General features: G+C 57.4%; 4 protein-coding genes across 10 annotated transcripts; all 4 read left to right on the top strand.

Moving 5' to 3' along the window:
• Window positions 1–25: 25 nt before the first annotated feature.
• On the top strand, window positions 26–3,471 carry NPRL2 (NPR2 like, GATOR1 complex subunit). Of its 2 annotated transcripts, XM_032411342.1 has the most exons (11): window positions 26–261; window positions 809–900; window positions 1,007–1,175; window positions 1,315–1,423; window positions 1,893–2,029; window positions 2,121–2,218; window positions 2,339–2,375; window positions 2,494–2,587; window positions 2,662–2,779; window positions 3,055–3,197; window positions 3,283–3,471. In XM_032411342.1, exons 1-11 carry the CDS (start codon window positions 184–186, stop codon window positions 3,348–3,350), a joined length of 1,143 nt encoding a protein of 380 aa, XP_032267233.1. In that variant the 5' UTR covers window positions 26–183; the 3' UTR covers window positions 3,351–3,471. The 2 variants fall into 2 exon arrangements, with proteins under 2 accessions (XP_032267233.1, XP_032267234.1); XM_032411343.1 differs by lacking the exon at window positions 809–900 and having other exon boundaries at window positions 49–261.
• An 805-nt stretch (window positions 3,472–4,276) lies between these two features.
• Window positions 4,277–8,664, top strand: ZMYND10 (zinc finger MYND-type containing 10). Of its 4 annotated transcripts, none has more exons than XM_032412188.1 (12): window positions 4,277–4,631; window positions 4,883–4,991; window positions 5,914–6,030; window positions 6,151–6,204; window positions 6,326–6,463; window positions 6,572–6,660; window positions 6,753–6,853; window positions 7,189–7,361; window positions 7,592–7,717; window positions 7,800–7,921; window positions 8,114–8,167; window positions 8,257–8,664. In XM_032412188.1, the coding sequence occupies exons 1-12, from the start codon at window positions 4,540–4,542 to the stop codon at window positions 8,330–8,332; spliced, it is 1,251 nt and encodes a 416-aa protein (XP_032268079.1). In that variant the 5' UTR covers window positions 4,277–4,539; the 3' UTR covers window positions 8,333–8,664. The 4 variants fall into 4 exon arrangements, with proteins under 4 accessions (XP_032268079.1, XP_032268078.1, XP_032268081.1 ...); XM_032412187.1 differs by having other exon boundaries at window positions 4,279–4,631; window positions 8,042–8,167; XM_032412189.1 differs by lacking the exon at window positions 4,277–4,631 and adding an exon at window positions 4,634–4,724 and having other exon boundaries at window positions 8,042–8,167.
• A 277-nt stretch (window positions 8,665–8,941) lies between these two features.
• RASSF1 (Ras association domain family member 1) lies at window positions 8,942–18,157 on the top strand. 3 transcript variants are annotated; one of them, XM_032411339.1, is made up of 6 exons: window positions 8,942–9,211; window positions 11,109–11,215; window positions 15,336–15,440; window positions 15,614–15,911; window positions 16,028–16,143; window positions 16,806–18,157. In XM_032411339.1, exons 1-6 carry the CDS (start codon window positions 8,962–8,964, stop codon window positions 16,950–16,952), a joined length of 1,023 nt encoding a protein of 340 aa, XP_032267230.1. In that variant the 5' UTR covers window positions 8,942–8,961; the 3' UTR covers window positions 16,953–18,157. The 3 variants fall into 3 exon arrangements, with proteins under 3 accessions (XP_032267230.1, XP_032267232.1, XP_032267231.1); XM_032411341.1 differs by lacking the exon at window positions 11,109–11,215 and having other exon boundaries at window positions 9,002–9,211; window positions 16,806–18,152; XM_032411340.1 differs by lacking the exons at window positions 8,942–9,211; window positions 11,109–11,215 and adding an exon at window positions 11,228–11,933 and having other exon boundaries at window positions 16,806–18,152.
• Window positions 18,158–18,632: 475 nt separating this feature from the next.
• On the top strand, window positions 18,633–21,554 carry TUSC2 (tumor suppressor 2, mitochondrial calcium regulator). The gene is made up of 3 exons (XM_032412186.1): window positions 18,633–18,910; window positions 20,020–20,140; window positions 20,270–21,554. The coding sequence occupies exons 1-3, from the start codon at window positions 18,765–18,767 to the stop codon at window positions 20,333–20,335; spliced, it is 333 nt and encodes a 110-aa protein (XP_032268077.1). The 5' UTR covers window positions 18,633–18,764; the 3' UTR covers window positions 20,336–21,554.
• Window positions 21,555–22,910: the final 1,356 nt, after the last annotated feature.

The following is a 22,910-nucleotide window of genomic DNA, read 5'->3' as shown; positions in this document are numbered from 1 at the left end:
GCTACCCCACCCCCCAGCCACACCTCTCAGTCGCTCTGCGCAGGCGCTGTTAAGCAGACAGCGTAACGGGTGTGTGAGTGCGCAGGCGTGCTTGACCTGGCGATCCAGGCCTGAGGGCTGTTTCCGACGGTGTTTGCAGGGGTCCAGGAGCCAGAGTCTACAGACCTGGGCCCTGCTAGCGCCATGGGCAGCGGCTGCCGCATCGAATGCATATTCTTCAGCGAGTTCCACCCCACGCTGGGACCCAAGATCACCTATCAGGTGCCATCCGGGCTCGCGGGGCCGGGGGCTGGGGTGGTGAGGGTGGTGGGAGAGGGACGCTCCTGGGAGCTGAGCAAGCTGCCTGGAAGCGGTGGATTCCCCTGCCCCATGCTGCACGCAGGCATACCACTCGTTCATTCGCGGAGAATCGTGAACCGAGAGGATACTCAGACCCAGGTCCCAGGCTCCCGGTGTGTCGGGGCAAACATCCCATAGGCAGTGATTGTGGGAAATCGGGCTGTGGAGACCCAGGGGAGGTTCAAGGTCCCAAGAGAGGCGGGGGTGCGCGGTCCAATAGTATTCCTGGATGCTTAGGAATTTAGATGGAGGAGGAGAGAGTGTGCCAGGTAGGGGAAACAGCATATGCAAAAGCCAGGAGGCAGGTGAGAACATGGCATGTGTTTGGAAACACAAAGTAGTAGTAGGTCTGGGTGGATGGGAGAGAGGAGAAACGCTGGACAACAGGGCTTAGGCCTTGGGGGTCACCCAGTATACTCTGCCTAGTCCCAAGGTCCACTAAGGGGCCTCTTGCCACTCCCCTCCCCAGGTCCCTGAAGATTTCATCTCCCGGGAGCTGTTTGACACAGTTCAGGTGTACATCATCACCAAGCCAGAGCTGCAGAACAAGCTCATCACTGTGTGAGGCCCTAGTGGGGAAGGGAGGGAATGTCCCCGGAGGAGTGGACAAGCTTGGGGGCAGAAGGAGCCTGACTTTGCTCCCACCTGTTCCCCCCCCCCCATCCAGCACAGCCATGGAGAAGAAACTGATCGGCTGCCCTGTGTGCATTGAACACAAGAAGTACAGCCGCAATGCCCTGCTTTTCAACCTAGGCTTCGTGTGTGATGCCCAGGCCAAGACCTGTGCCCTTGAGCCCATCGTCAAAAAGCTGGCTGGCTACCTGACCACACTGGAGGTCTGCAACACGATGGGCTTGAGTGGAGGGGCAGGCAGACAAATGTTTCCAAAGCCCTCCAGACCTGGGTATCTGCCAGGGCAGGATGCCAGCCAGGGGTCCTGGGGTGTGCCCACCATGTTGTCCATGCTCCATCCAGCTAGAGAGCAGCTTCGTGTCGACGGAGGAGAGCAAGCAGAAGTTGGTGCCCATCATGACCATCTTGCTGGAGGAGCTAAATGCCTCAGGCCGGTGCACTCTGCCCATCGGTATGGCCCAGCCTTTGCGAGGACAGCAGAGGGGTAGAGGAGGGATAGGAACATGGCAAGGGAAAGGCAAGCCCAGCCATGGACAAGACTTATGAACAAATTGGTGGCCCAATGAGCTGGGTTAACGATGTCCAGGGTCCAGTGCATGTTGGGATTTGAGATGTGGAGGCCAGAAGAACTCTCCATGTTCCGTGGGTTGGTTCCCTTTCCTCTCCGGACCTGTCTCTTGCTCCATAAAAGGGAAAGATTGAGGGCTCCTGGCTGGCTCAGTCAGTAGAGCATGTGAGTCTTGATCTTGAGGTGAGTTCAAGCCCCACATTAGACAGAGAGCTTAAGAAAAGTGGGGGTTGGGGGAGACTGGCACTACCCAGGGCCACCCACCTGCCTCAAGAGTTGCTGGGAGGACTGGAGGGTAACAGAGGGCCTCTTGAAAGAGATGACACTGAAGATATGGGTGGGGCCCCTGCAGATGAGTCCAACACCATCCACTTGAAGGTGATTGAGCAGCGGCCTGACCCTCCTGTGGCACAGGAGTATGATGTGCCTGTCTTTACCAAGGACAAGGAAGATTTCTTCAACTCACAGTGGGACCTCACCACACAACAGGTGTGCTCTCCCTCCCTGGGGATCATCACCTAGGGCTGGCCACAGCTCTGGCCTCATCCCACCCCTACTGACCCTGCCCTGCCCTGCCCAGATCCTGCCCTATATTGATGGCTTCCGCCATGTGCAGAAGATCTCAGCCGAGGCAGATGTGGAGCTAAACCTGGTGCGCATCGCCATCCAGAACTTGCTGTGAGTGGGGCAGCAGTCACACTTGGGACAAGGTTGCTAGCCAGGGAAGAGCCCCAGGACCCTGAGTGTGAAGGTGGGAAGGCATGGCCCTCAGAAGCTGAGCACAACTATCTCCCCCAGGTATTATGGCGTTGTGACACTGGTGTCCATCCTCCAGGTAGGTGAGTCTGGGGTCTGGTTAGGCAGAGAGTGACTTACGTGGCTTGGCCAGACTGGGGCGGTGTCAGACTTCCAAGCCCCTCACTCAGGCCCCTGTGCCTCCTGCTACCCTCCAGTATTCCAACGTGTACTGCCCGACACCCAAGGTCCAGGACCTGGTAGATGACAAGTCCCTGCAAGAGGCGTGTTTATCCTATGTGACCAAACAAGGTAGTGGTGGGCTCTGGGGGGGCCATCTTGGGGAGGGCGGGGCCACCTGCAGAGCTGACGCCTGGTGCCCACAGGGCACAAGAGGGCCAGTCTCCGGGATGTGTTCCAGCTGTACTGCAGCCTGAGCCCCGGCACGACTGTGAGAGACCTCATTGGCCGCCACCCCCAGCAGCTGCAGCGCGTTGATGAACGGTCAGAAGGGGATTCCCAGGGGCATGAGGGGTTTGCCTGAAAGCAGATACACTCTACATCTCTCTGGAGCCTTGGGTTAGAGAGGAAGCAGGAGATTCCCAGTGAGCAGAATCATGTGGCACTAGTAGTCTAGGCAGGCTTTCCGGAGGTGATGGGTTTGGAGGCCAGCCTGGTCACTGAGACAAAACCAGAAGGGAGACTGCAGGAAAGGGTTGGCCTGGCTGGAGGAAGGCCTGGCCAGGGCATCACCCCTCTGTCCCTCAACCCCACCCTAGGAAGCTGATCCAGTTTGGGCTTATGAAGAACCTCATCCGCCGACTACAGAAGTACCCTGTGCGGGTGTCTCGGGAGGAGCGGAGCCACCCTGCCCGGCTTTACACAGGCTGCCACAGCTATGATGAGATCTGTTGCAAGACAGGTGGAGACAGGCAGGGCAGCTGGGGTGGGGTCAGGGCAGGTGGCCAAGCCAAGACTGCTCACCTCACCTGCACTGTCCCAAACAGGCATGAGCTACCACGAGCTTGATGAACGTCTGGAAAATGACCCCAACATCATCATCTGCTGGAAGTGAGGCTGGTGGGGGCTCTCCTACTAAGCACCCCCTGGTGCATGAGGGCTAGACTGGTAGACTAGTCCATATTGTCTCAAGGGTGACCCTCACTTCTGTAAATAAAATCATCCATTTCAACTTACGTTTATTGAGTACCGCCTCTGATCCAGCCACCAGAGAACTGGCAGTGAAATAGCCGTGGTCCTGGTGCCCTCGTGCGCCATCTGGTGGGCAGGACTGACTATGGACAAGTAAATGCGCCCGCCAATTATTAATTGAAATAGCCAGAAAAACAATCAGGAAGCTGATGATGACCTGGGGTGGGAGTTGGGGCTGTTCTGGATTAAATGGGCAAGGAAGGCCTCGCTGAGGTGACCTGAACTGAGGCTTGAAGGAAGAAGAGTATTCCAGGCAGAGGGAACAGGTGCAGAAGCCCTGAAGCAAAAACAGCTTTAGGATGCATGAGGAACCCAAGAGAGGCCCACGGGGCTGGAACATAGGAGGCAATGGGGAGGGGGCAAGAAATGAAGTCCCAAGGTACTGAGGGGGCAAGAGCCTGATACTGCAGAGTTTCTGGTAAGCTGCTTTTGGACATACTATTTCGAGGGCTAGAAGCAGCCATAGAGTCACCCAGGAAAAGACTACAACAGTTACCTCATGAGACGTGATGGCAGCCTGTTAGGCTAGAAAGAAGGAGCCCTGCGCAGTACTTGGGGGGGGGGGGGGGGCGTTGTTGAGCCAACAGGTGGAGCCGGGCGCGAGACACCGGGGCGAGGAAGCCACGGAGAGGAGCATCCGTACGGCCGAGGTGAAGCCGCTGCTGGAAGAGCTGGTGGGGACAGGGTGGCCTTATCCCCGTGCGGGTCGACTTGACGTCCGACTGGCACTCAGGGCAGACCCTTGAGCCGCAGTCGGAGGTGAGGGAGAAAGTTCTGGGAGTCCAAAGAGGGTTGCTACCCGCCGCCGGGAAGGCAAGGCGGCCGGGGGCGGGGCCGGAGCCTGTGCGGGCCGCAAGTGCGCAGGCGCCGAGCTAACCGTTTCCATGACGGCGAGGACCCACGCGCCCCAACTGCTCAGCAACGGCCGTGTCCAAGACCTGGACCCCCGCGGGAGACCTTCGTCCCCGAGAGTTTCAGCACCCCCACCTCAGCGCCGGCTGCTGTCCGGGGTCAGCTGAGCCCCGCCTTCCCGCTCTGTCTGCGGCCACAACATGGGCGACCTGGAGCTGCTGCTGCCCGGGGAGGCTGAGGAGCTGGTGCGGGGGCTGCGCAGCTTCCCGCTGCGCGAGATGGGCTCCGGAGGGTGAGGCAGCTGGGTCCAAGGGTCAGAGTCCTTGAATGGAGGAGTACGGGCCTGACATGGGGGAGAGGGTGCCCAGTGTGGAGGAGCCCCCAGGTGAGGAGACAAAGCTCTCCGAGTTGGGGGGTATATGGCCCTGAGCCCCCTCTGGGCGCTCAGGATCAGGTTAGGCTTCAAGAGGACCCAGCCCGCACCCCACTCCTGCTGCACACATGAGCACCCAAATGCACATACACCTCCACTCTCTGGGGCAGGTGGAACCAGCAGCATGAGAACCTGGAGAAGCTGAACATGCAGGCTATCCTTGATGCTACAGCCAGCCAGGGGGAGCCCATCCAGGAGCTGCTGGTCACCCATGGGAAGGTATGCTGGGGTCACAGGCAGGGTTCCTGCCTTCCCACCACCTCCCACCCCACCACTCTCCCTCTCAGGAGCACCTTGGGTGCCTTCACTTCCCTCTGGGTGGTACACTTGTCTTCCCCAAGGGAAAAGAGAGGAGTGTGCTACACATTTGATTTTTCACCCCTTTTGGACAGGACCCTGGCACACCAGGCCAAGTGTGAAGCGTGGGTTGATTTGGGAGATAGTCATGGATCATACAACAGCCTAGGCTGTGGGGGGAGGGCCTACGTTCTAAAGACATCCTTGAATAGACTGTCAGGCCAGAGGGGGCCCTCACTGAAGTGGGGGTGGGACTTTGGCATGGAAGGAGGGAGCCTTCCTAACTTGAGAGAGGAGTAAGAAACCAGAGATCAGCCCGGCTGGAACATGAGCCAGGAGGTGGCTCAAATAAATGACCTGAGATATCACTTGACGAAAGGGTCCCTTTGCAAAGAAACGGTGGAGCCCCCTACTGGAGGGTGGGAGAGGACTAGGAAATTGTGCAGGGCCCTGAGGAGTAAAGATGAGGTCAAGGCACATGAGAACCTTGGAAGACCAGACGACAGGGACTAGAGGGAGGGCATGAGCACGAGAGCTAGCCTGAGAGGAACACCTGGATGGGGACAGAGGAGAGAAGGGCGTAGATGTAGGGGGGAGCACGGCAGCCTAAGGACAAAGCAAGAGCCAGTTACAGGAAGCATGGGGAATGTCCCCACAGAGATATTGAGGGCAACTAGAAATGAAGGTCTAAGGTGCAGGAGAGAGATTGGGAAGGTGCCTATGGAGAGAACCTAGGGGCCCAGGGGAGTTTGAGGAGAGTCAGACAGGGCTGAGCCAGGGATGGACGGGTTGCCAGGCCAATGTAGGCCTACTTCATCCCTGTCCTTTCCCCTCCCCCTCAAAGATCCCAACGCTGGTGGAGGAGCTGATTGCAGTGGAGATGTGGAAGCAGAAGGTGTTCCCTGTGCTGTGCAGGCTGGAGGACTTCAAGCCCCAGAACACTTTTCCCATATACATGGTGGTGAGCTGGGCCCCTGCTCACACCCTGCCCGTGCCTTTAGAGGGCTCTGGATTTGAGAAGAGAGCTGGTAATCCCATCCTTCCTTCAGCAGCTCTGGGCCCTGTTCTCTTTATCTGACAGGTACACCACGAGGCCTCCATCGTCAACCTTCTGGAAACAGTGTTCTTCCACAAGGTGAGGCATGAGCCCTGCCCACCAGCCGTTGCCCCAGGCTAGGGCCTGACAGGGAAGGGGGGTTGTGGCTGTGTGGGGAGAGCATCAGAGACAGAATGTTTCCCCTCTGCCTGCCTCTCAGGAGGTGTGTGAGTCAGCAGAGGACACTGTCTTGGACCTGGTAGACTACTGCCACCGAAAACTGACTCTACTGGTGGCCCGGAGTGGCCGTGGTGGCCCTCCTGAGGAGGAGGAGTCCCAGTACAGCACCCCCATACAGGTAGGCTGAGGCTCCCTGGGGGTGCCAATGGGTAGACCAGGCTCTCTTGAGGCCTGAGCAGGCAGGGGGTGGCCGAGCTTGAGCACCATGTGCCCCCCCCTTCCCCAGGAGCTGCAGAAGCAGGCAGAGCTGATGGAGTTTGAGATCGCATTGAAGGCCCTCTCGGTGCTGCGCTATATCACAGACTGTGTGGACAGGTGGGCAGTCCTGCCAGGCCTGGGACCCACAGTGGAGGACTGGGATCCCGGGCCTGTAGCCTCTGCTCACTTCTCTCCTCCACCACCCCTAGCCTTTCCTTGAGCACCTTGAACCGCATGCTCAGTACCCACAACTTGCCCTGCCTCCTGGTGGAACTCCTGGAACACAGTCCCTGGAGCCGGCAGGAAGGAGGTAAGGTCTTCCCCCACCTGCCCAAGCCCCAGCTCATGCTTCCCAGACATTCTCCAGCATTGATTGGGACAGGCAGCTTGCACGCCGGCGGACAAACTCTGCCTGCTAGCTCATAGAGGATCCCAGGATGCCTCACGCAAGATGGGCTTGGACCTGGGCTCTGCATCAGGGAAGGCCTTTGTGTCCGCTACTAAGGACTCCCCCTGCTCTGGAGCAAGCAGCACCCCAGCCTGGGCAAGTCCTGCGCCCAGGCAGTACCCCAGCCCATGCAGCTGCAGTGCGCTGACTGCAACAGTGCGCACACCTGCCCCTAGTGTGCTGGCTCCTCTCTGCAGGCAAGGCGCAGCAATTTGAGGGTGGCCGTTGGCAGACAGTGGCCCCCTCAGAGCGGCAAAAGCTGAGCAAGCTGGATGGGCAGGTGTGGATCGCTCTGTACAACCTGCTACTAAGCCCCGAAGCCCGGGCCCGCTACTGCCTCACCAGCTTTGCCAAGGGACAGCTACTCAAGGTGGGGAACTCATCCTGCACCAGCGCCACCCCCTCCCAGCCCAGCCCAGCCCTGCTGTTTATCACTGCCCCCCTACCTCAGCCCCAGTCCTCTTTCTAGACTCCGAACCTCAGGTGTTGCAGCAGCTAGTGGGACATGGTCCCCACAGGCACCTCAGCCCAGCCCAGCCCAGCGCAGGCCTGCTCTGGTCAGCACCACTTGATGCTGGCCTTCCCTGGACTCCCTTGCAGCTTCGGGCCTTCCTCACAGACACACTGCTCGACCAGCTGCCCAGCCTGGCAGACCTGCAGGGTTTCCTGGCCCACCTGGCCCTGACCGAAACGCAGCCCCCTAAGAAGGACCTGGTGTTGGAGCAGGTAGGTACTAGGAAGTCAGTTGCTCAGGACCACTGCGCACTTTGCCAGCTCCTCTCTGGCGCTTTCCACTTTTCTCCCTCAGATCCCAGAAATCTGGGAGCGGCTAGAGAGAGACAACAGAGGCAAGTGGCAGGCGATTGCCAAGCACCAGCTGAGGCACATATTCAGCCCCTCAGAGCAGGACCTGCGGCTGCAGGCAAGAAGGTGAAGCCTGCTGAGTGGGCAGAAGGGGTGGGAGGGATGCAGAAGGCATGGACACAGGCAGGGGTGCTCTTGTGCCCCCACCGGCCAGGCCCAGCCAGGCTCTCCTGACCCCTGTCCTAGATGGGCTGAGACCTACAGGCTGGACGTCCTAGAGGCAGTAACTCCAGAGCGGCCCCGCTGTGCCTTCTGCAGGGCAGAGGCCTCCAAACGCTGCTCACGGTGCCGGAATGAATGGTATTGCTGCAGGTGAGGGTATCCTAGGACCCTGGACCCCTAAGCCCCACTTCCATACCCCCCCGCAAGCACTGCGTGCTCACCAGCCCGCCTGCCTGCAGGGAGTGCCAAGTCAAGCACTGGGAGAAGCATGGAAAGGCTTGTGTCCTGGCAGCCCAAGGTGACAGAGCCAAGTGAAGGCTGCAGCTGTGAGGGCCAACCACCCATGCTGTACATCCCACCCAGAGTGTGCCCTTGAACCTCAGGATCTCAGCCTAGCCTCTGCCAGAGCCCCAGCCTCCCAGGTGGTGAGCACAGCGAGCACAGCGAGCACAGTGAGCTGCTGACCCATCTTCCCCAGCAAAGCGCTCCCCGCTTCCTGCCCTACACAGCGGGTAGGCTGAGAGCGCTGCTTCAGCAAGCTGAGCAGGAGGCCTGGGCGGGGGCAAAGACAAGGGCCGGATGTGGGGACCCTGTTCCTCTAGCACAGTAAAGCTGGCCTCTAGAAACAGCCTGTCTCCGAGTGGCCCTTCGCTGTGGTCGTCGTCGTCAGCAGGAGGGGTGCTCCCGGGATGCAGGGAGAAAAGGAAAGGGAGGGCCGGGATTCTGCGAGAGCTCCCCCCACCCCACGCCCTCGCCGCCCTACTCCGCCTGCGGGCCCACAGAGCCCGGGCGCCCAGGTTTCCATTGCGCTGCTCGCCCCGGCTCTCTCCCGCCGCCCTGCCCGGATCCCGGGGGCGGCGCCGCATTGCGGCCCGCCCCGCGGCCCCGCCCGCCCCGCGCTCGCTCGCGCCCAGAGCCCGCGGGAGTCCGGGCCCGACCTGGCCATGTCCACGGAACCTGAGCTCATTGAACTGAGGGAACTGGAACCCGCGCGGCGCTCCGGCCCGAGCCGCACCCGGCTGGAGCGCGCAAACGCGCTGCGCATCGCGCCCGGCACCGCGCGCAATCCGGCACGGCAGCAGGTCGCGGGCTGCGGCCACCACTTCCAGCCCGCGGGGCCCGCCACGCACACGTGGTGCGACCTCTGCGGCGAGTTCATCTGGGGCGTCGTGCGCAAGGGCCTGCAGTGCGCGCGTGAGTAGCAGCCCCGCACGCTGGCGAGAGCGAAACGGGCGGCCAAGAGGCAGCGCCCTCGCTGCGTGTCAAGTCGCAAAGGAGGGGGTCGGTCGGCAGGGTCGGTTCCCGCGGGCCAGGTCCATTACCTTTGCCCCATCGTGTACGAGAGTGCAGGCAGATAGATGGTGTATATCCTTGTCCTATTCCACCTGCATCAGGGGCACAGTTGCGCAGAGGCAGCTGCCTATGAATAACTATGAATAACGTGCTGATTTCAAGCTTTTTATCTTTTGAAGTTTCTTGGCTCTTCTTGAGAAAGGCTTTGTTTCGACCAATCTCTAGAAGTCCCTGTTCCCAGGCCCACCCCTTCCCAAAGATTCATTCACTGTGTCCCCCTCCAGAATCTCTGGGATGAGGGGAGTTTTCCCCTCCTATGGGAGGGGGGCAGAGGAAAAGTACCTTGGGTGGGCCCTCTGCAAGCGGGAGTTTTGTTGAGCAAATACCTATTGCAGGCCCAGCCAACCAGGTGCTAAAACATGAAACACAGCCACACACCAGTGGTCCTTCTGCCTTTCCAGGAATCACCAGCAAGCAGAGGTTGCTGCCCCAGGGGCTATATACACCAGCTAGAATCGGTTGGGATTTTACAGCCCTCCAAACCCCTATGCCTGGACTTCAGACGTGTTGAATCAGTCACTGGGAGTGTATCAGCAACTGGGAAAAAAAAAAAAATCATTCCAGTAGACAGCCTGGAATTGAGAGCAGTTGAAAATCACTGCTCTGGCCCATTTAGGGATTTAGAGAAGGTGTCCCGGTCCTGTGTAGGCATGGAGACCCTCTCATCCAGTACAAGAGTCTGTCCCGAACACCAGGGTTGTGACAGACTACCAACCATGAGAAGGGCTGGGACACTGCAGTATTCCCAAGGAGAAATAAAGGGACATAGAGATGAAATACAGGACAATTTGGGTGTGTGTGAGAAGCAAATAGAAGAGAGGAATCAAGAGTGATTTGGGATTTTTTTTTTTTTTTTTTTTACCTCAAACTGGGAGAGTAGCGATTTTTGCTGAGATGAGGAGCTCTGGTGAGGGGAGGGGGGAGGTGAAAGAAGAATTGCTTTGGCCACACTGGGTTGACACGGGCTTTGATCTGGGGAGGGAGGTCAGCGATGGAAGCCTTGGATCTGGGATAGGTGAGTACATAGAGCAGGGCAGTGATCCGGACTGAGCCTCAGACACTCTGTCCATTAGATCTGGAAGTTGAGACAGAACCAAAGGAACTTAGCAGGAGCTGCAGGGAACGGGAGGAAAACCAGGGTAGTGGGGAGCTCTGGAAACCAAGCGGAGTAAGCATCAAACGATGCTGAGGGGGTGAGGTTGGAGAAGGGACCTGGCGTTGGACCGTGCACAGGTTACTGAGGACCCTAACCAGCTTCCTGGAGGGAGGGGCAAGCCTGACTGGAATGGGTAAAGGGGAGAGTGAAGGTGAGGAATTAGATTGTATGTAGAAGAATGTTGATTAAGTTTTGGTGCGAGGGATGCAGAGACATGACAGCTGGAGGGGAACAAAGGTTAAAGGCTTTTGGTTTTTGGCCCTTCAAGTAAATGCGCGGAGACTGGAGGAGGGGGGCGTTGACAATGCGGAAGGGGGAAGTTCTGCGCTCGGTGCTAGGGATCCAGCTGTTCAACAGGCCTGGATCCCTAACCGCCTGAGGCCCTCCCGCCAGTTTCCAGACGTCGGGGGATCAACACTAGAAGCTGTGCAGCAGCGGGGGGTAACGAGACCTTAAGATAAGGCCGGTCATGCAGAGCCTGGAGGGCAAGGGCCTTCATCCCCTGGGTTCTCTTCCATGCCCGGAATGCTTCTCTGAACTGGAGCTGGGGCTCCTCCGCCTCACGGCCAGGCCTCTCTGCAGATTGCAAGTTCACATGCCACTACCGTTGCCGCGCGCTTGTCTGCCTGGACTGCTGCGGGCCCCGGGACCTGGGCTGGGAACCTGCGCTGGAGCTGGACACGAACGTGGTGAGCGCGGGGCAGGGGGGAGCGTACGGAAAAGGCGCGCAGACCAGCCGGCCACATTGCAGGAGTTGCTTAGGGCTGCCCGGCGTTACGCGCAATGAGCGTTCTAACAGCGGGTTTCCCGCGACAGAGAGAGCCTAATTCTGCGCGCGGGCTCGAGTGGGTGCCGGGGATGCTGACTCCGCGCGGACTGCCCGGAATCGCCCAGGCTCCGCGCCCGCGCAATTTCCGCACCTTCCCGCATCCGCATCCGGTCTTGCAGCCACGCTGGTGCACATGCGCACACGCTCCGACTTGTTCCCCAAGAGAGGTGGGGTCTGCGAGGCGGAGCCAAGCTGAGCTGCCTGGGCTATGAGGTCATTCCTGGAGGCGTGGCGTGTATGAACCCGCCCTTCGAAGTTCCTCCCCAATGAGACGGGAGCCAGATCCTGGCTGTCTACGTTTCAGTGTTAACGGTTGCCGCGCGAACTCCGATCCCGGCGCACGCGCGCAGGCGCACACACGCCTGGGGCGGTGGTTGGATCCTACGGGCACACCGGACTCCGGGAGCTGGCGGGCGGGCGCGGCGATGGGCGAGGCGGATGCGGGGACGCCTTCTTTCGAGATGACCTGGAGCAGCACAACAAGCAGTGGCTACTGCAGCCAGGAGGACTCAGACTCAGAGCTCGAGCAGTACTTCACGGCGCGTACCTCACTGGCGCGCAGGCCGCGTCGGGACCAGGTGGGGGCCGGGATTTTGGGCGGCGGGCCGGTGACAGTCGCTGGGATCCTGCCCCTTGCCGCTAAGTTGCCGGCTCGAGTTTGTGGGCAGTCCCGCTCGTCCGTCAGTGGGGATTCCATACCGGCCCGGGGCCAGCCCGCGGAACCGTGTGCGGGGCTCTCAGCGCCTCGGTGCCGGGGGTCGAGGCCTTGTTGTCTCTGTCACAGACCGGTTGAACCAGGAGAAGCAGCTACGTGGCTTGGGGTAGACCCGGGACGGGCATTATCCACCTATGACTAAAGCCGACTGCGCAGTCTGGACGAGCACCTCGGTTTCCGCGTTCGGACGCTCCCACCTCCTCTCTGGGGGGACGGGGGTGGGGGTGGGGGTGGTAGGAGGAAGTGGAAGGGGAGGTGTCCTCGCTGGGAACTGGGAAGTGTGTTTAGGAGGAAGGTTCGGGCCCCTCCATATGCACTCCTGGACGGAGCCAGCTGAGTCCCCGCTTCTTACCAGTCCTGGTCTGCCACCGGCTTCTGGAATGTGGAGGGTTCTGGAGTGGACCTGGCTGTAGTGGTCGCTTCGGCAGCACATACACTAAAATCGGTGTGGACCTGTAGAAAGGGTATTTAGGAATAGATGGGAAGGAAGCCTAGTTCTGGACTGTAAGCAAACAGGAGCATTTTACCCACAGGAGGTGAGGCAGGCTAGATTGTACAAAGCCCGGAGGAGGGGTCAAGAGAGATAGGGGTTACTAATCCAGGACTGTAAGATGAGGTGCTGGAGCAGCTGTTCCTCTCTGAGTCTCCTAGGTGTCCCCATTATCAGACACCTCTGTGCTGTGTGCCATGAGTGTGACCACCAAGCTCAGGTAACTATTCTGGAGCTGGTACACCTCAGGGGAGCACCCTGGACAGAGCATCAGGAAAGAGAGATGGGGACCGTGAAGCTCAGAATACCTTGCAGCAATGGGACAGAATTCCTTACCTGAGCCACGGAAAGGGACTTGTGGGTGATTCTTTTTTTTTTTTTTTTAAGATTTTATTTATTTATATGACAGAGAGACACAGCGAGAGAGGGAACACAAGCAGGGGAAGCGGGAGAGGGAGAAGCAGGCTTCCCGCTGAGCAGGGAGCCTGATGCGGGGCTCGATCCCAGGACCCTGGGATCATGACCTGAGCCGAAGGCAGACACTTAACGACTGAGCCACCCAGGCGCCCCGTGGGTGATTCTTTAGATGAAAATTTTATAGTCTTTAGATTAAATTTTACTCAAAAGTTCAGCCCAGAGTTAGGTGCAAGGTTTGAGTATGGATCCCTGGGACTGTCTGTCCCTCAGGCTTGAGCCATTTTCCATTGTGGAATAGTGAGAAAACCACAAGACACTAACTAATTGAAGGGGAGTCCCCAATTGTATGTAAAATAAAAACCATCAGTCACTATGGACAGTGGCAGAGTGGAGGGTGGGTCACTATAGTTCAGGAGAAGGGAAATTCCATGGTCCTGCTGTGCACACCTCTGGGATGGCTGTTGGAATCCTCCAGAAAAAAACTTTTTTTTTTTTCTTTTAGAATCCTGGCAGGACAGTGCAGTACCTCCAGTCCAAGCCCCTTGTTTTATGAGTAAAGATACTAAGGGAGGCAAAAAAAAAAAAAGAATAAAAAAGAAAAACAACAACAAAAACCACAAGGGAGGTTCACCTGGAGAGGGGAAGAGACTGGAACATAAATGACTGCACCCCAGTCCAGGGCTCCTGGGTGACCAGGGAAGGGATGAGGAAGGAGCAAGTGTTCTCATCCTCAGGCTGGAGCTCAGAACCATCCAAGGAAGGGAAATAAGTTGGTGCCATCTCTGCGCCCACCGTTCTGTAAACAGAATTCTCTTCCTTCTTGCCCTGGTACTAGAGTTTGTTCAACTTTCCTCCTGCCCCGTAGCACTCCCATCCTGGTCCTCCTTCCTATCGGGTCACTCCTTCCAACACAACCACCCTTTATTCCCAGGTTCCAGCCTTCATTTTACCTGCCAGATCTCCCATTTCCCAGGGCCCACACATTTGTTCTTTACTACTCTTGGAGGGTTCCTCCCTGCCCCCAGTAAGATTTCTGCTGGAGTTTTCACTTCTTAGTGCTCTCCTCCAGGAGATTTTTTTGAAACTTGGGGGAGCAAATAGGCTTCAGTTCCCACACCTCCCCCAATACCTTTTCCCTGTGAGGCCCCAACCTCAGTCTTCAGTGCCACATACTTACTAGCAGGTTCTAGGTAAAGAGCATACTGCTAAAAAGCTGTCTAGGTGAAGAGCACCCTACCCTCTCATCTGTCCTCCTTATTCATCCCCATCAGATTGTTTAAGCTTAGGGGCTCCAAGGCAGCAGTCAGGGAGAAGCCTGCCTCTCCTGGGCTCAGGGCTGGACACAGATTATTCTGCAGGGGACCAGCTGGTAAGAATTCCCCTGGGACAAAGCGTTGGTCAGCAGTGATCTCAGCTGTGTCTGTGACACTCCCATTCCAACCAGGGCCTGACGTCAACAGGAAGTAAGGCTGATGCAATGGAACCAGGGAGTTTGATAGAAAAATGTTAATTCAGAGCCCCAGCTGCCCTGGTCCATACTCCACCCTTCCGACAAGAATCCAGCCCCTGGAGGAGCGGGGGATGGGCTGAGTGGTAAAGCAAAAAATCTTTGGGCTAAACCTCCAGATAGGAGGGAGGAGGTGCAGAATCCTACCTGCTTAGCACTTGTGGGACCGGCTCTACCAGGAGGCAGTTTGGAGCCTGGCCTGAAGCTGCCTTTTGTACAGCTTGGGTCAAGATCAAATGGCATGTCACAGTGGTTTCCTCCCTACATGTGAGACATACAGGGCTGGCCCCAAATCCCTCACCAGAGGGTGTTAACATTGTAGAGGTTGCCCTTACCCTCATACCCATACACCATCCTGGTGTGCACCAGTGCCACACCTCTTACCCTGTGGTCATGGCCCTTTGCTGGGGCAGAGTGGCAAAGTGGTCCCCCTTCTCCAGGACACCCCTGACCCCACCTAACTAGGGTGCTGGAATCAGGATGTGCAGTTGAAAGGTGCTTTTACTGTCAATAAGAATCCCACATCTTTTCCTGGCCCCTGGCCTTGTATCTTCAGTTGTCTTGGTTTTAAGGTATCTTTAGGGCTTCACCCAGTGCTGAGGAGGCCCCATGTAGGCAGCATAAAGAAGCCAAATGACTCTGCCTTTGCTGTGCCCATCCATTGCATGCAAAACCAGGAGCAATGGTGGGTTCTTCTCATCAGGACTCAAGCTTTGTAGGCAGTTCCCAAAGGCTGCCCCAGAGGCTGTTTTTCAAAGTGGCCCACCCAAACTCACCTCCCCGTCTGTGACATGCATTGCAGTGGGATGGGTTCTTTTAGGACCCTATGTCCATGCTGGCCCATCTTTCAGGACGAACCTGTGGAGTGGGAGACACCTGACCTTTCTCAGGCTGAGGTTGAACAGAAGATCAAGGAGTACAATAGCCAGATCAACAGCAACCTCTTCATGAGCCTGGTGAGTTGACAGCCTGGGGAAGGGGGTGTGGGGAGAGGCTACAGCTGAGGTATTCGTGGGTGGGCCTAAGCAGTGATTTATTTACACCTAGCCTAGCCCCAAGTGGACTAGCGGTATCCAAATCTGTTCCATCTCACCTGGAACGTAGTCATGGTTTGGTTTCTCCTCTTCAGAACAAGGATGGCTCCTACACAGGCTTCATCAAGGTTCAACTGAAGCTGGTGCGCCCTGTCTCAGTGCCCTCCAGCAAGAAGCCACCCTCCTTGCAGGACGCCAGGCGGGGCCCAGGGCGGGGCACTGCTGTGAGGCGCCGTACCTCCTTCTACCTGCCCAAGGACGCTGTCAAGCACCTGCATGTGTTGTCACGCACGCGGGCACGTGAGGTCATTGAGGCCCTACTTCGCAAATTCTTGGTGGTGGATGACCCCCGCAAGTTTGCCCTCTTTGAGCGGGCTGAACGCCATGGCCAAGGTGGGCTTCCCACCCCACCACGTATGAGGGTATATATGCATGCTCCATGTGTAAGGAGCTAAGTGGGTTGGGCCTGACTCTAATCAAATACTTTCTTCTCCCTGCCTGGCCCTCAGTGTACCTCCGGAAGCTGTCAGATGATGAGCAGCCCCTGCGGCTGCGGCTCCTTGCAGGGCCTAGCGAGAAGGCCCTAAGCTTTGTCCTCAAGGAGAATGACTCTGGGGAGGTGAATGTGAGTACACGCCCTCTTTTGCTTCTTGGTTGTCACTGGGCAAGGCTAGTGGGTCACAGCTGCAGTAAAGTTGGAAGGAGGAATAGGGCTGGAGAAAAAGCCCTGCAAAGCCTCTTGAGGAGTATGTGAATCTTGTAGCTACAGTGAAGCCTTCCAGGCCACTCAAGCCAAGGTCATGGGCCTGTCCCAAGATGCCCAGAATTGTCTTGGTGGTCTACTCTTTTCTGTTGTGGAAATTCCTCAGGAGATGCAGGAATCCATCTGATAGTATGGTGATTCTAAGCCAGATCAAAGCACACAGATGGGCCCACACTGTCAGGCAGGCTCCCGTTCAACCATTATGACTTTTTACCTAGAAGCTTTCTGGCTTCAAAGTATTAGGTCTGTGGAGTAGTGTTAAACTCAGAGTGTGGGCATAACCTGTCCACAGGTAACTGGGGAACATCTGGTTTGGTTGCCTGTCTTCGAGGTGACTGCCCTACTTTATGGGGCCCATCTTCTATACAGACTATTGTCAAGAATCCTAGACGGGCCATTCAGGCAAGAACCTAACATCAGAAAGCCCCATCCTAGCTGTGTGACGTGACTGCTGCTCTTCGCTGGCAGGGCCTGCTGGTTTGGCCATGCCTGCTGCAGCCTGTTTCCCTCCTGTCCCCCTGCAGTGGCATGCTTTCAGCCTGCCTGAGCTACACAACTTCCTGCGCATCCTGCAGCGGGAGGAAGAGGAACACCTCCGCCAGATCCTGCAAAAGTACTCCTATTGCCGTCAGAAGATCCAGGAGGCCCTGCATGCCTGCCCCCTGGGGTGACCTCTTGTACCCCTGGGGGAAAGGAGGAGAGTAGGCAGCGCCGAGGGCGTGCCGTGTGAGTGTGACAGGGCCCATGTGGCCTGAAGAATGAGTGTGCATGGAGGTCGTCTCTTACTGGGGGAATGAGCCCAGAGAACAGCAAAGGAGCTGGCCCCCTGTGTCCACCCGTAGGTGTAGCAGAGCATGGCTCTGCACCCTTCTGCCCTTCGTGTAGTGGGTCATGGTGGGCCAGGGTTGCCCCAGGAAGCTGCTCCAGGCTTGCAGCAGGGATAGAGCAGAATTAAGTCTCCTTAATTCGTGTCTCAGATACCAGAATCTTGGGAGACCCTACAAACAGAATAGGGTCATGTTTGCAGGGATAAGGACCCTCCTCTATGGGGAAAGGTCATATGTTTTGGGTCTTGGATGGGGTGTCAGGACAGTCGGAGCCAAGGGCGGGTGTTCAAGATAAGGCAGGCGTGGGGGAAGAGTCTAGGTTTCCCTCCGCAGTGGCTTCTGACTCCTCACACACACTGGGGTCAGGGAATGCTGGCTCATATTGCAGCAACAGTGCCTCAGTGCCTCCTCCAAGGAGGATGTCCCTAGGCCAGGGTCTGTGTGAGCGTGGGCACTGGTCAGGTCTGTGCCTTCTTTGCCAATCAAAGCGAGGGTCTTTCCCTCAGTTATTTTTGATGATGTGTGCGAATGTATGAAATATTTCGTGGCCTCAGCTGCATGCCTCCTGTGGGGAAGGGGGTGGGGGTGACAGTCATCATCAGGGCCTGGGGCCTGAGAGAATTGGCTGAATAAAGATTTAAGAATTCTGCTTTTGAAGTCTTTATTATGGGCCCTCAACTGAAGTTGCCCTCATGCCAGTGGCTGCCAAGGGTGATGGACAGGCTCACAGAGCACCTTTTAAAAGTCACCATGTGACCAGCTTGTGAAGCATGTGGGGTACAAATATGTACTGTCATCATGCAGCACCATGGGGTCTCAGGTCGTGGTACAGGCAAGAATATAAGCTAGAATTTAGGGAACCCACACCCTTCCCAACACACACACACACACACACACACACCCCAAGCTGTGAGAGGCGTTTTCACCAAATACTTACTGAGCTACTACTGTGGACCACGACCAGACACTGCTCATGGCACCGAAGGTCTAGCTGTTAATTCTTGGCCTTCGTGAAGTATGCCTTCTACTGGGTTTGGAAAGAACACTGAATCCAAAGTCCTTCAGACTGAACGTAGCTATACATTTGGCAATTGGTTCATTATCCTTAGGTTTGGTTTCTCCTCTACATGCAACAGTGGTGATCGCAGAAACTGTGTGGGAATAAAATAAGGCCAGGTGGGCAATGCGCGGCCTGGCCTGGGGCAGCCCTAAAGTGCTGGTTGCGGGGAGGCTGCTGGTTGGGCAGGCCCGCTGGACCTGACCTCTCGGGGTCGGGGGCGTCGGAGACGCCACACATGAAGAAAGCAGGAGGACACAACCTCCACTCCACTGGGTGGGAGCTGTCCCAGCTGCGGAGAGCCTGGCCTGCTGGGACCTGACGTTTCGCGGTGCCTGCTGGGATGCCTAGCTTCTGACAGCGGCTATTGGTCCCGCCCCGCGGACCGACGAGAGAAGCAGCCAATCAGAGAAGGCATCGTGAGCAGCATGCGGAAGCGGAAGTGAGGTTTCCGTGGAGACACCGGAGCCTGCGGAAGGCGGCGGCGGCGGCGGCGGCAGCAGCACCTGCGAGCGGAGGCCGAGGCAGGGCATGGCGGCGCCGACGGCCCTGTGAGAGCAAAGCGGTCGCGGGGCTCGCCATGCGCCGGCGGCCCTGACATGGGCGCCAGCGGCTCCAAAGCTCGGGGCCTGTGGCCCTTCGCCTCGGCGGCGGGGGGCGGAGGCCCGGAGTCGGCAGTCGCTGAGCAAGCTTTGGTGCGGCCGCGAGGCCGAGTCGTGCCCCCCTTCGTATTCACGCGCCGCGGGTAAGGGCGCGGATTCCGCCCCGGGGAGAACAGGCGGGCGGCAGGGCTCCGCGCGTTACAGGGAGCTCGAGGAGGAGTCCCATGTTTCGGGCCCCCGTGGGAGCAAGGGGTGGGGAAAGCAGAGCAATCGGTTCTTGACGACCTGGCTGCTCTGAAGGTCCCCCTAGGGGAAGAGTGGGCCTGAGGCTTGTCCATGGGCAGGCCCTCTGCACGGTAAAGCTGAGAGAGAGCCTCCCTGCGACTTCAGGATTTCTTTCTTTCATCCCCTCCTGCCCAGCATGAAAGTTGAAGGCTCTTAGCCTCCCTCTCCCCCACTTCTTCTGAGGGAAGAATTAACCCTGTTTTGGCTGTTTCCGTTCCCCACCGTGATGGGGTTGGACCTCTGAGGGTAGTAGCCAGGAAAGTAGGACTGGGCCCTAGTGTTGAGGATGGAACCTGGGTAAAAAGACCCTCACCCAGGTATATTCTCCAGATCTGGAGCACTGACCTCCCTTCTCTTTCCACGGGTCCAGACAGGAGCACTATTGGCCTGCCCCTGGTGGGCCCAGGGAAATGGTACTCAGGTGATACTGGAGATTTGGCTGTAGATACACGGGAGACCCAACAGTGGTAGTTTGGTTACACCAGCCACCTGGGGTGGGTGGGGAGGATTCAACCTTTTTCTCTTCAGGCTCCCTCCTAGCTCAGGCATCTGCCATCTCAGGTTGGCCCAGGGCCAGCAGCATCTTCTGGAGTGAGACACATGCCCAGGCCATCATGCTGCCCACTCTAGAAGTCCTGGGTGAAGGCAAGGACCTGATGTTGGAATGGCTACTTTTGCTGAACACACCAGTGATGAGAACTGAACTTGGCTGCCGTGACAATGTGCTCTGATATGATCTCTCTTCTTGGAGACTGAGAGAGTAGCGCTGGCTACCATCCCACTCCCCACTTGCTTCTAGTAGACCCCAAGCCCTAAACAAGGGATTCTTCAGGCATATTATCCTCTCTCCCTCCCACCAAGGTTGTTCCTCCCCATTTGGAGGTGGGCACACTTCCCTGTAGTCTGGTTATTTGCCATGACCGGGTGTGGGGCTCCAGCCCAGCCCGTTCCCTCTCTCTCCACACAGCTCCATGTTCTATGATGAGGATGGGGATCTGGCTCACGAGTTCTACGAGGAGACAATCGTCACCAAGAACGGGCAGAAGCGGGCCAAGCTGAGGCGGGTGCATAAGAACCTGATTCCTCAGGTGAGGGGCCGGGCAGTGGTCATAGGGCATATGCTGAGTGTGTGGAGGTAGACCCACATGTGGTCTGCTGTCATGGTGGGGGCTCTTGGGGGAGGAGCTGGCCCTCACTAGCTTCTGTTTCCATGGCAGGGCATCGTGAAGCTGGATCCTCCCCGCATCCACGTGGATTTTCCTGTGATCCTCTATGAGGTGTGAGCCTGGGGAGTGGCAGGCATAAGCACTCCCTACCCCAGCAAGAAACCCCCAGGCTCAAGGTGTGGCTTCCATTAAGGAATCTAAGCTGGGGCCACAACCCTGAATAAACTGCATTGGCCTGGAAACTTCAGCTGTGAGCAGGGCAGTCCTGCAATGTTGGTTGGGTGTTGGTTTATATGTGGACGAGGTGGCTGGCGGCTGGCGAGGGCTAATGGCAGAGTTACCAGCCCACTTTCCCCAGCAATCCCTACAAGGAGCATGGCAGGGCATATGCTGGTCAGGAATGCCTGGTTCCTGCACCCTTGCCTAGCCTGCTTTCTTCCAAGTTTGTGTAGGGCCCAGCCCTGCTAGGGGCTACAGCACTTTACAAGCAAGGTCTGCCTTCTTCCAGCCGCTGGGCTGTGGAAACTGTATGCAAGTGGGAACTTCCTTTCCCTCATTTCCTTTACCCCCTTGTTGGAGCATTTCAGCCGTTTGCTACCTCGATTCCTCCTGTGTTGGACAGAGGTGGGGGGCAGTGCAAGCCTGATTCTTCCTGCCTACCTGCTCATCTGTTCCCACTCCCAGATGGATGGACAGTTTTCTGGCTGTTAATAGGAGATGGGACTGGTGTGGGAGGATTCTCCCTCCACCCAGGGCTGGACTGATCCCTCCCCACTGCAACTACTTGTTGCCCCCCACACACACCCCCAGTTGAGAGGGCATAAGATGGGATCAGGAAGGGCTATGATGCCTGTGCCTATGGGGAGTTGCCCCAACCCACCTACTTTGTCTAATCCTCCTTGCCTTTGTACCAGCTCCCCTGCCCCCCCCCCACACCCCTGCCATAGGGAGGAGACCATCTGCCACCCTTTGGTGAGGGACAGCACCCCTAGGGCTGGTGCCAATAGCTGTGAGGAGCCCACCACCCCTTTCCCTACAGTATACCCATCCCCCAGGATCAGTCAATGGAAGGTACTGGAGCCCCTGGGTAGAGACAGAAAGGAGAGATCAACCATAAAGGAATACTTAAAATGTGAAAGTCTGTAAATAGTCTAGTCCATGATGTTGGGGCAGAGTCTGATTTCTACATCAAAATGACTTTTTTTTTTTTTTTAATTCCTTACTGTGCAAGCTCTGTGCTTTTAAGAGTATGGGAAATGGCTTGGGAAGGGCGGCCCCCAATCTAAGAAGGCTGTGTGTTATTTGTTTAGTTCCAATAAAATTATTTGTAGACCCTGCATACAAGAGTGGCATTTGCTGTGACATCCAAGGTCTAGACTGGGCCACTCTGATGGCTCCCATCTTTATCATCAAGACGCGGAGTAAGCCTGAGCCCAGCTTGTGGCCATCCCAGCTGTGACCAGCAGGTGGCAGTGTATTCACACAGCCCTCACTGCAGGGCCCCTCAGAATGGAAGGCCACTCCTCTCTTGTGTCTAATAGGTGGGGACCCATGGAATTGGAAGGCTTTGGGGTGCTTCACTAGGGATTGGCCCCATCTGCCTGACCTGAGGTGAGAGCATGACCTCAGGTAGTTCTGGAACAGCTGTCATGCCCCCAGCCATGCGAGCTGACCCCACAGGAGGTCACAACATGAACCCCATGGACCTCCAAGACCCATCTTAAGTGGACAGCAATCAGATGGGTGCCACCATGCTTTTGGCCTACTGCCAGGCTATGTAGCCCAAACCCACCTGCTTCCTCCCAGGAGTGCCTGTGGGTACCACCAGGAGAGTGGGTTTGGGGCTTCTGTTCCATCAGGCAGAACTCACCCACCTGTTCCCTGCTGACCCTGTGTTCTCACCTCCAGCTGCCCCCTGTGTACATTCAGCCTACCCTTTTCAGGCCCTTCTAGAAGGCTGGTTCCCTAGTAGGCTTGGCCCTAGGCCATCAGCCCAACTTCCAGTTAGGGAAGAGGGAGTTCAGGGACACAGGCTTCTGGGTCTGGGGAGTTGGCCTGCCAGTCTTTCGGAGGCTTAAATTTGTCACATCCGGAGCAGGATCATCCTGTGCAGCCTTTGTAGTTCTTCTTTGGGCACCTTCCCACTTTCCTGAAAAGATGCCAGACATAAAGCCGTGTCATCCTCCGTTCTCCCCCTTACTGCCGCAGGGCCAGGGTTCTGCCATGCCAGATGGCATCCCATCTCCCGTCACCACAGTCCCAGCGTGGGGGAACTCCCTGCGTTCAGCCTGCCCCAGCTGACCCCAAAGCTGGAAACAATGGGGGTCAGGGCAGTGCTCTTCCACTCCCTTCCACTGGGCTGTGTTCACTTCCTTCCTAATGGCTGCCTGAGGAAGTGTCCCTGCCCTGGGACTGTCTGGTCTGGCCTTTGTTTCCCCAGGGGCCCCCACCCCCTGCAGTTTCCAAGGCTTGTGTCCCTTATGGAGCCAGCACAGTGGTATGGGAACACACCCTCCCTTGCCATGTCCTGGACTCCTTGGTCCTCAGGGACAGACTCTAGGGTGTGTACCCAGTTCCCCCAGTTGCCCAGTCTTCCACAGCCTTCTGTTAGGAGAAAGGCCCCGGGCATCAGGGAGGTGGGCCAGTAGGGTGAATGGGGTAGGCTCAGGGTGATTTGAGGGTGTGCAGGCTT

The sequence above is a fragment of the Phoca vitulina genome, unplaced genomic scaffold (genome assembly GCF_004348235.1).
Source record: "Phoca vitulina isolate PV1807 unplaced genomic scaffold, GSC_HSeal_1.0 scaffold13, whole genome shotgun sequence".
In the NCBI taxonomy this organism is placed as follows: Eukaryota; Metazoa; Chordata; class Mammalia; order Carnivora; family Phocidae; genus Phoca; species Phoca vitulina.
This window is presented reverse-complemented; position numbering and strand designations above follow the sequence as displayed.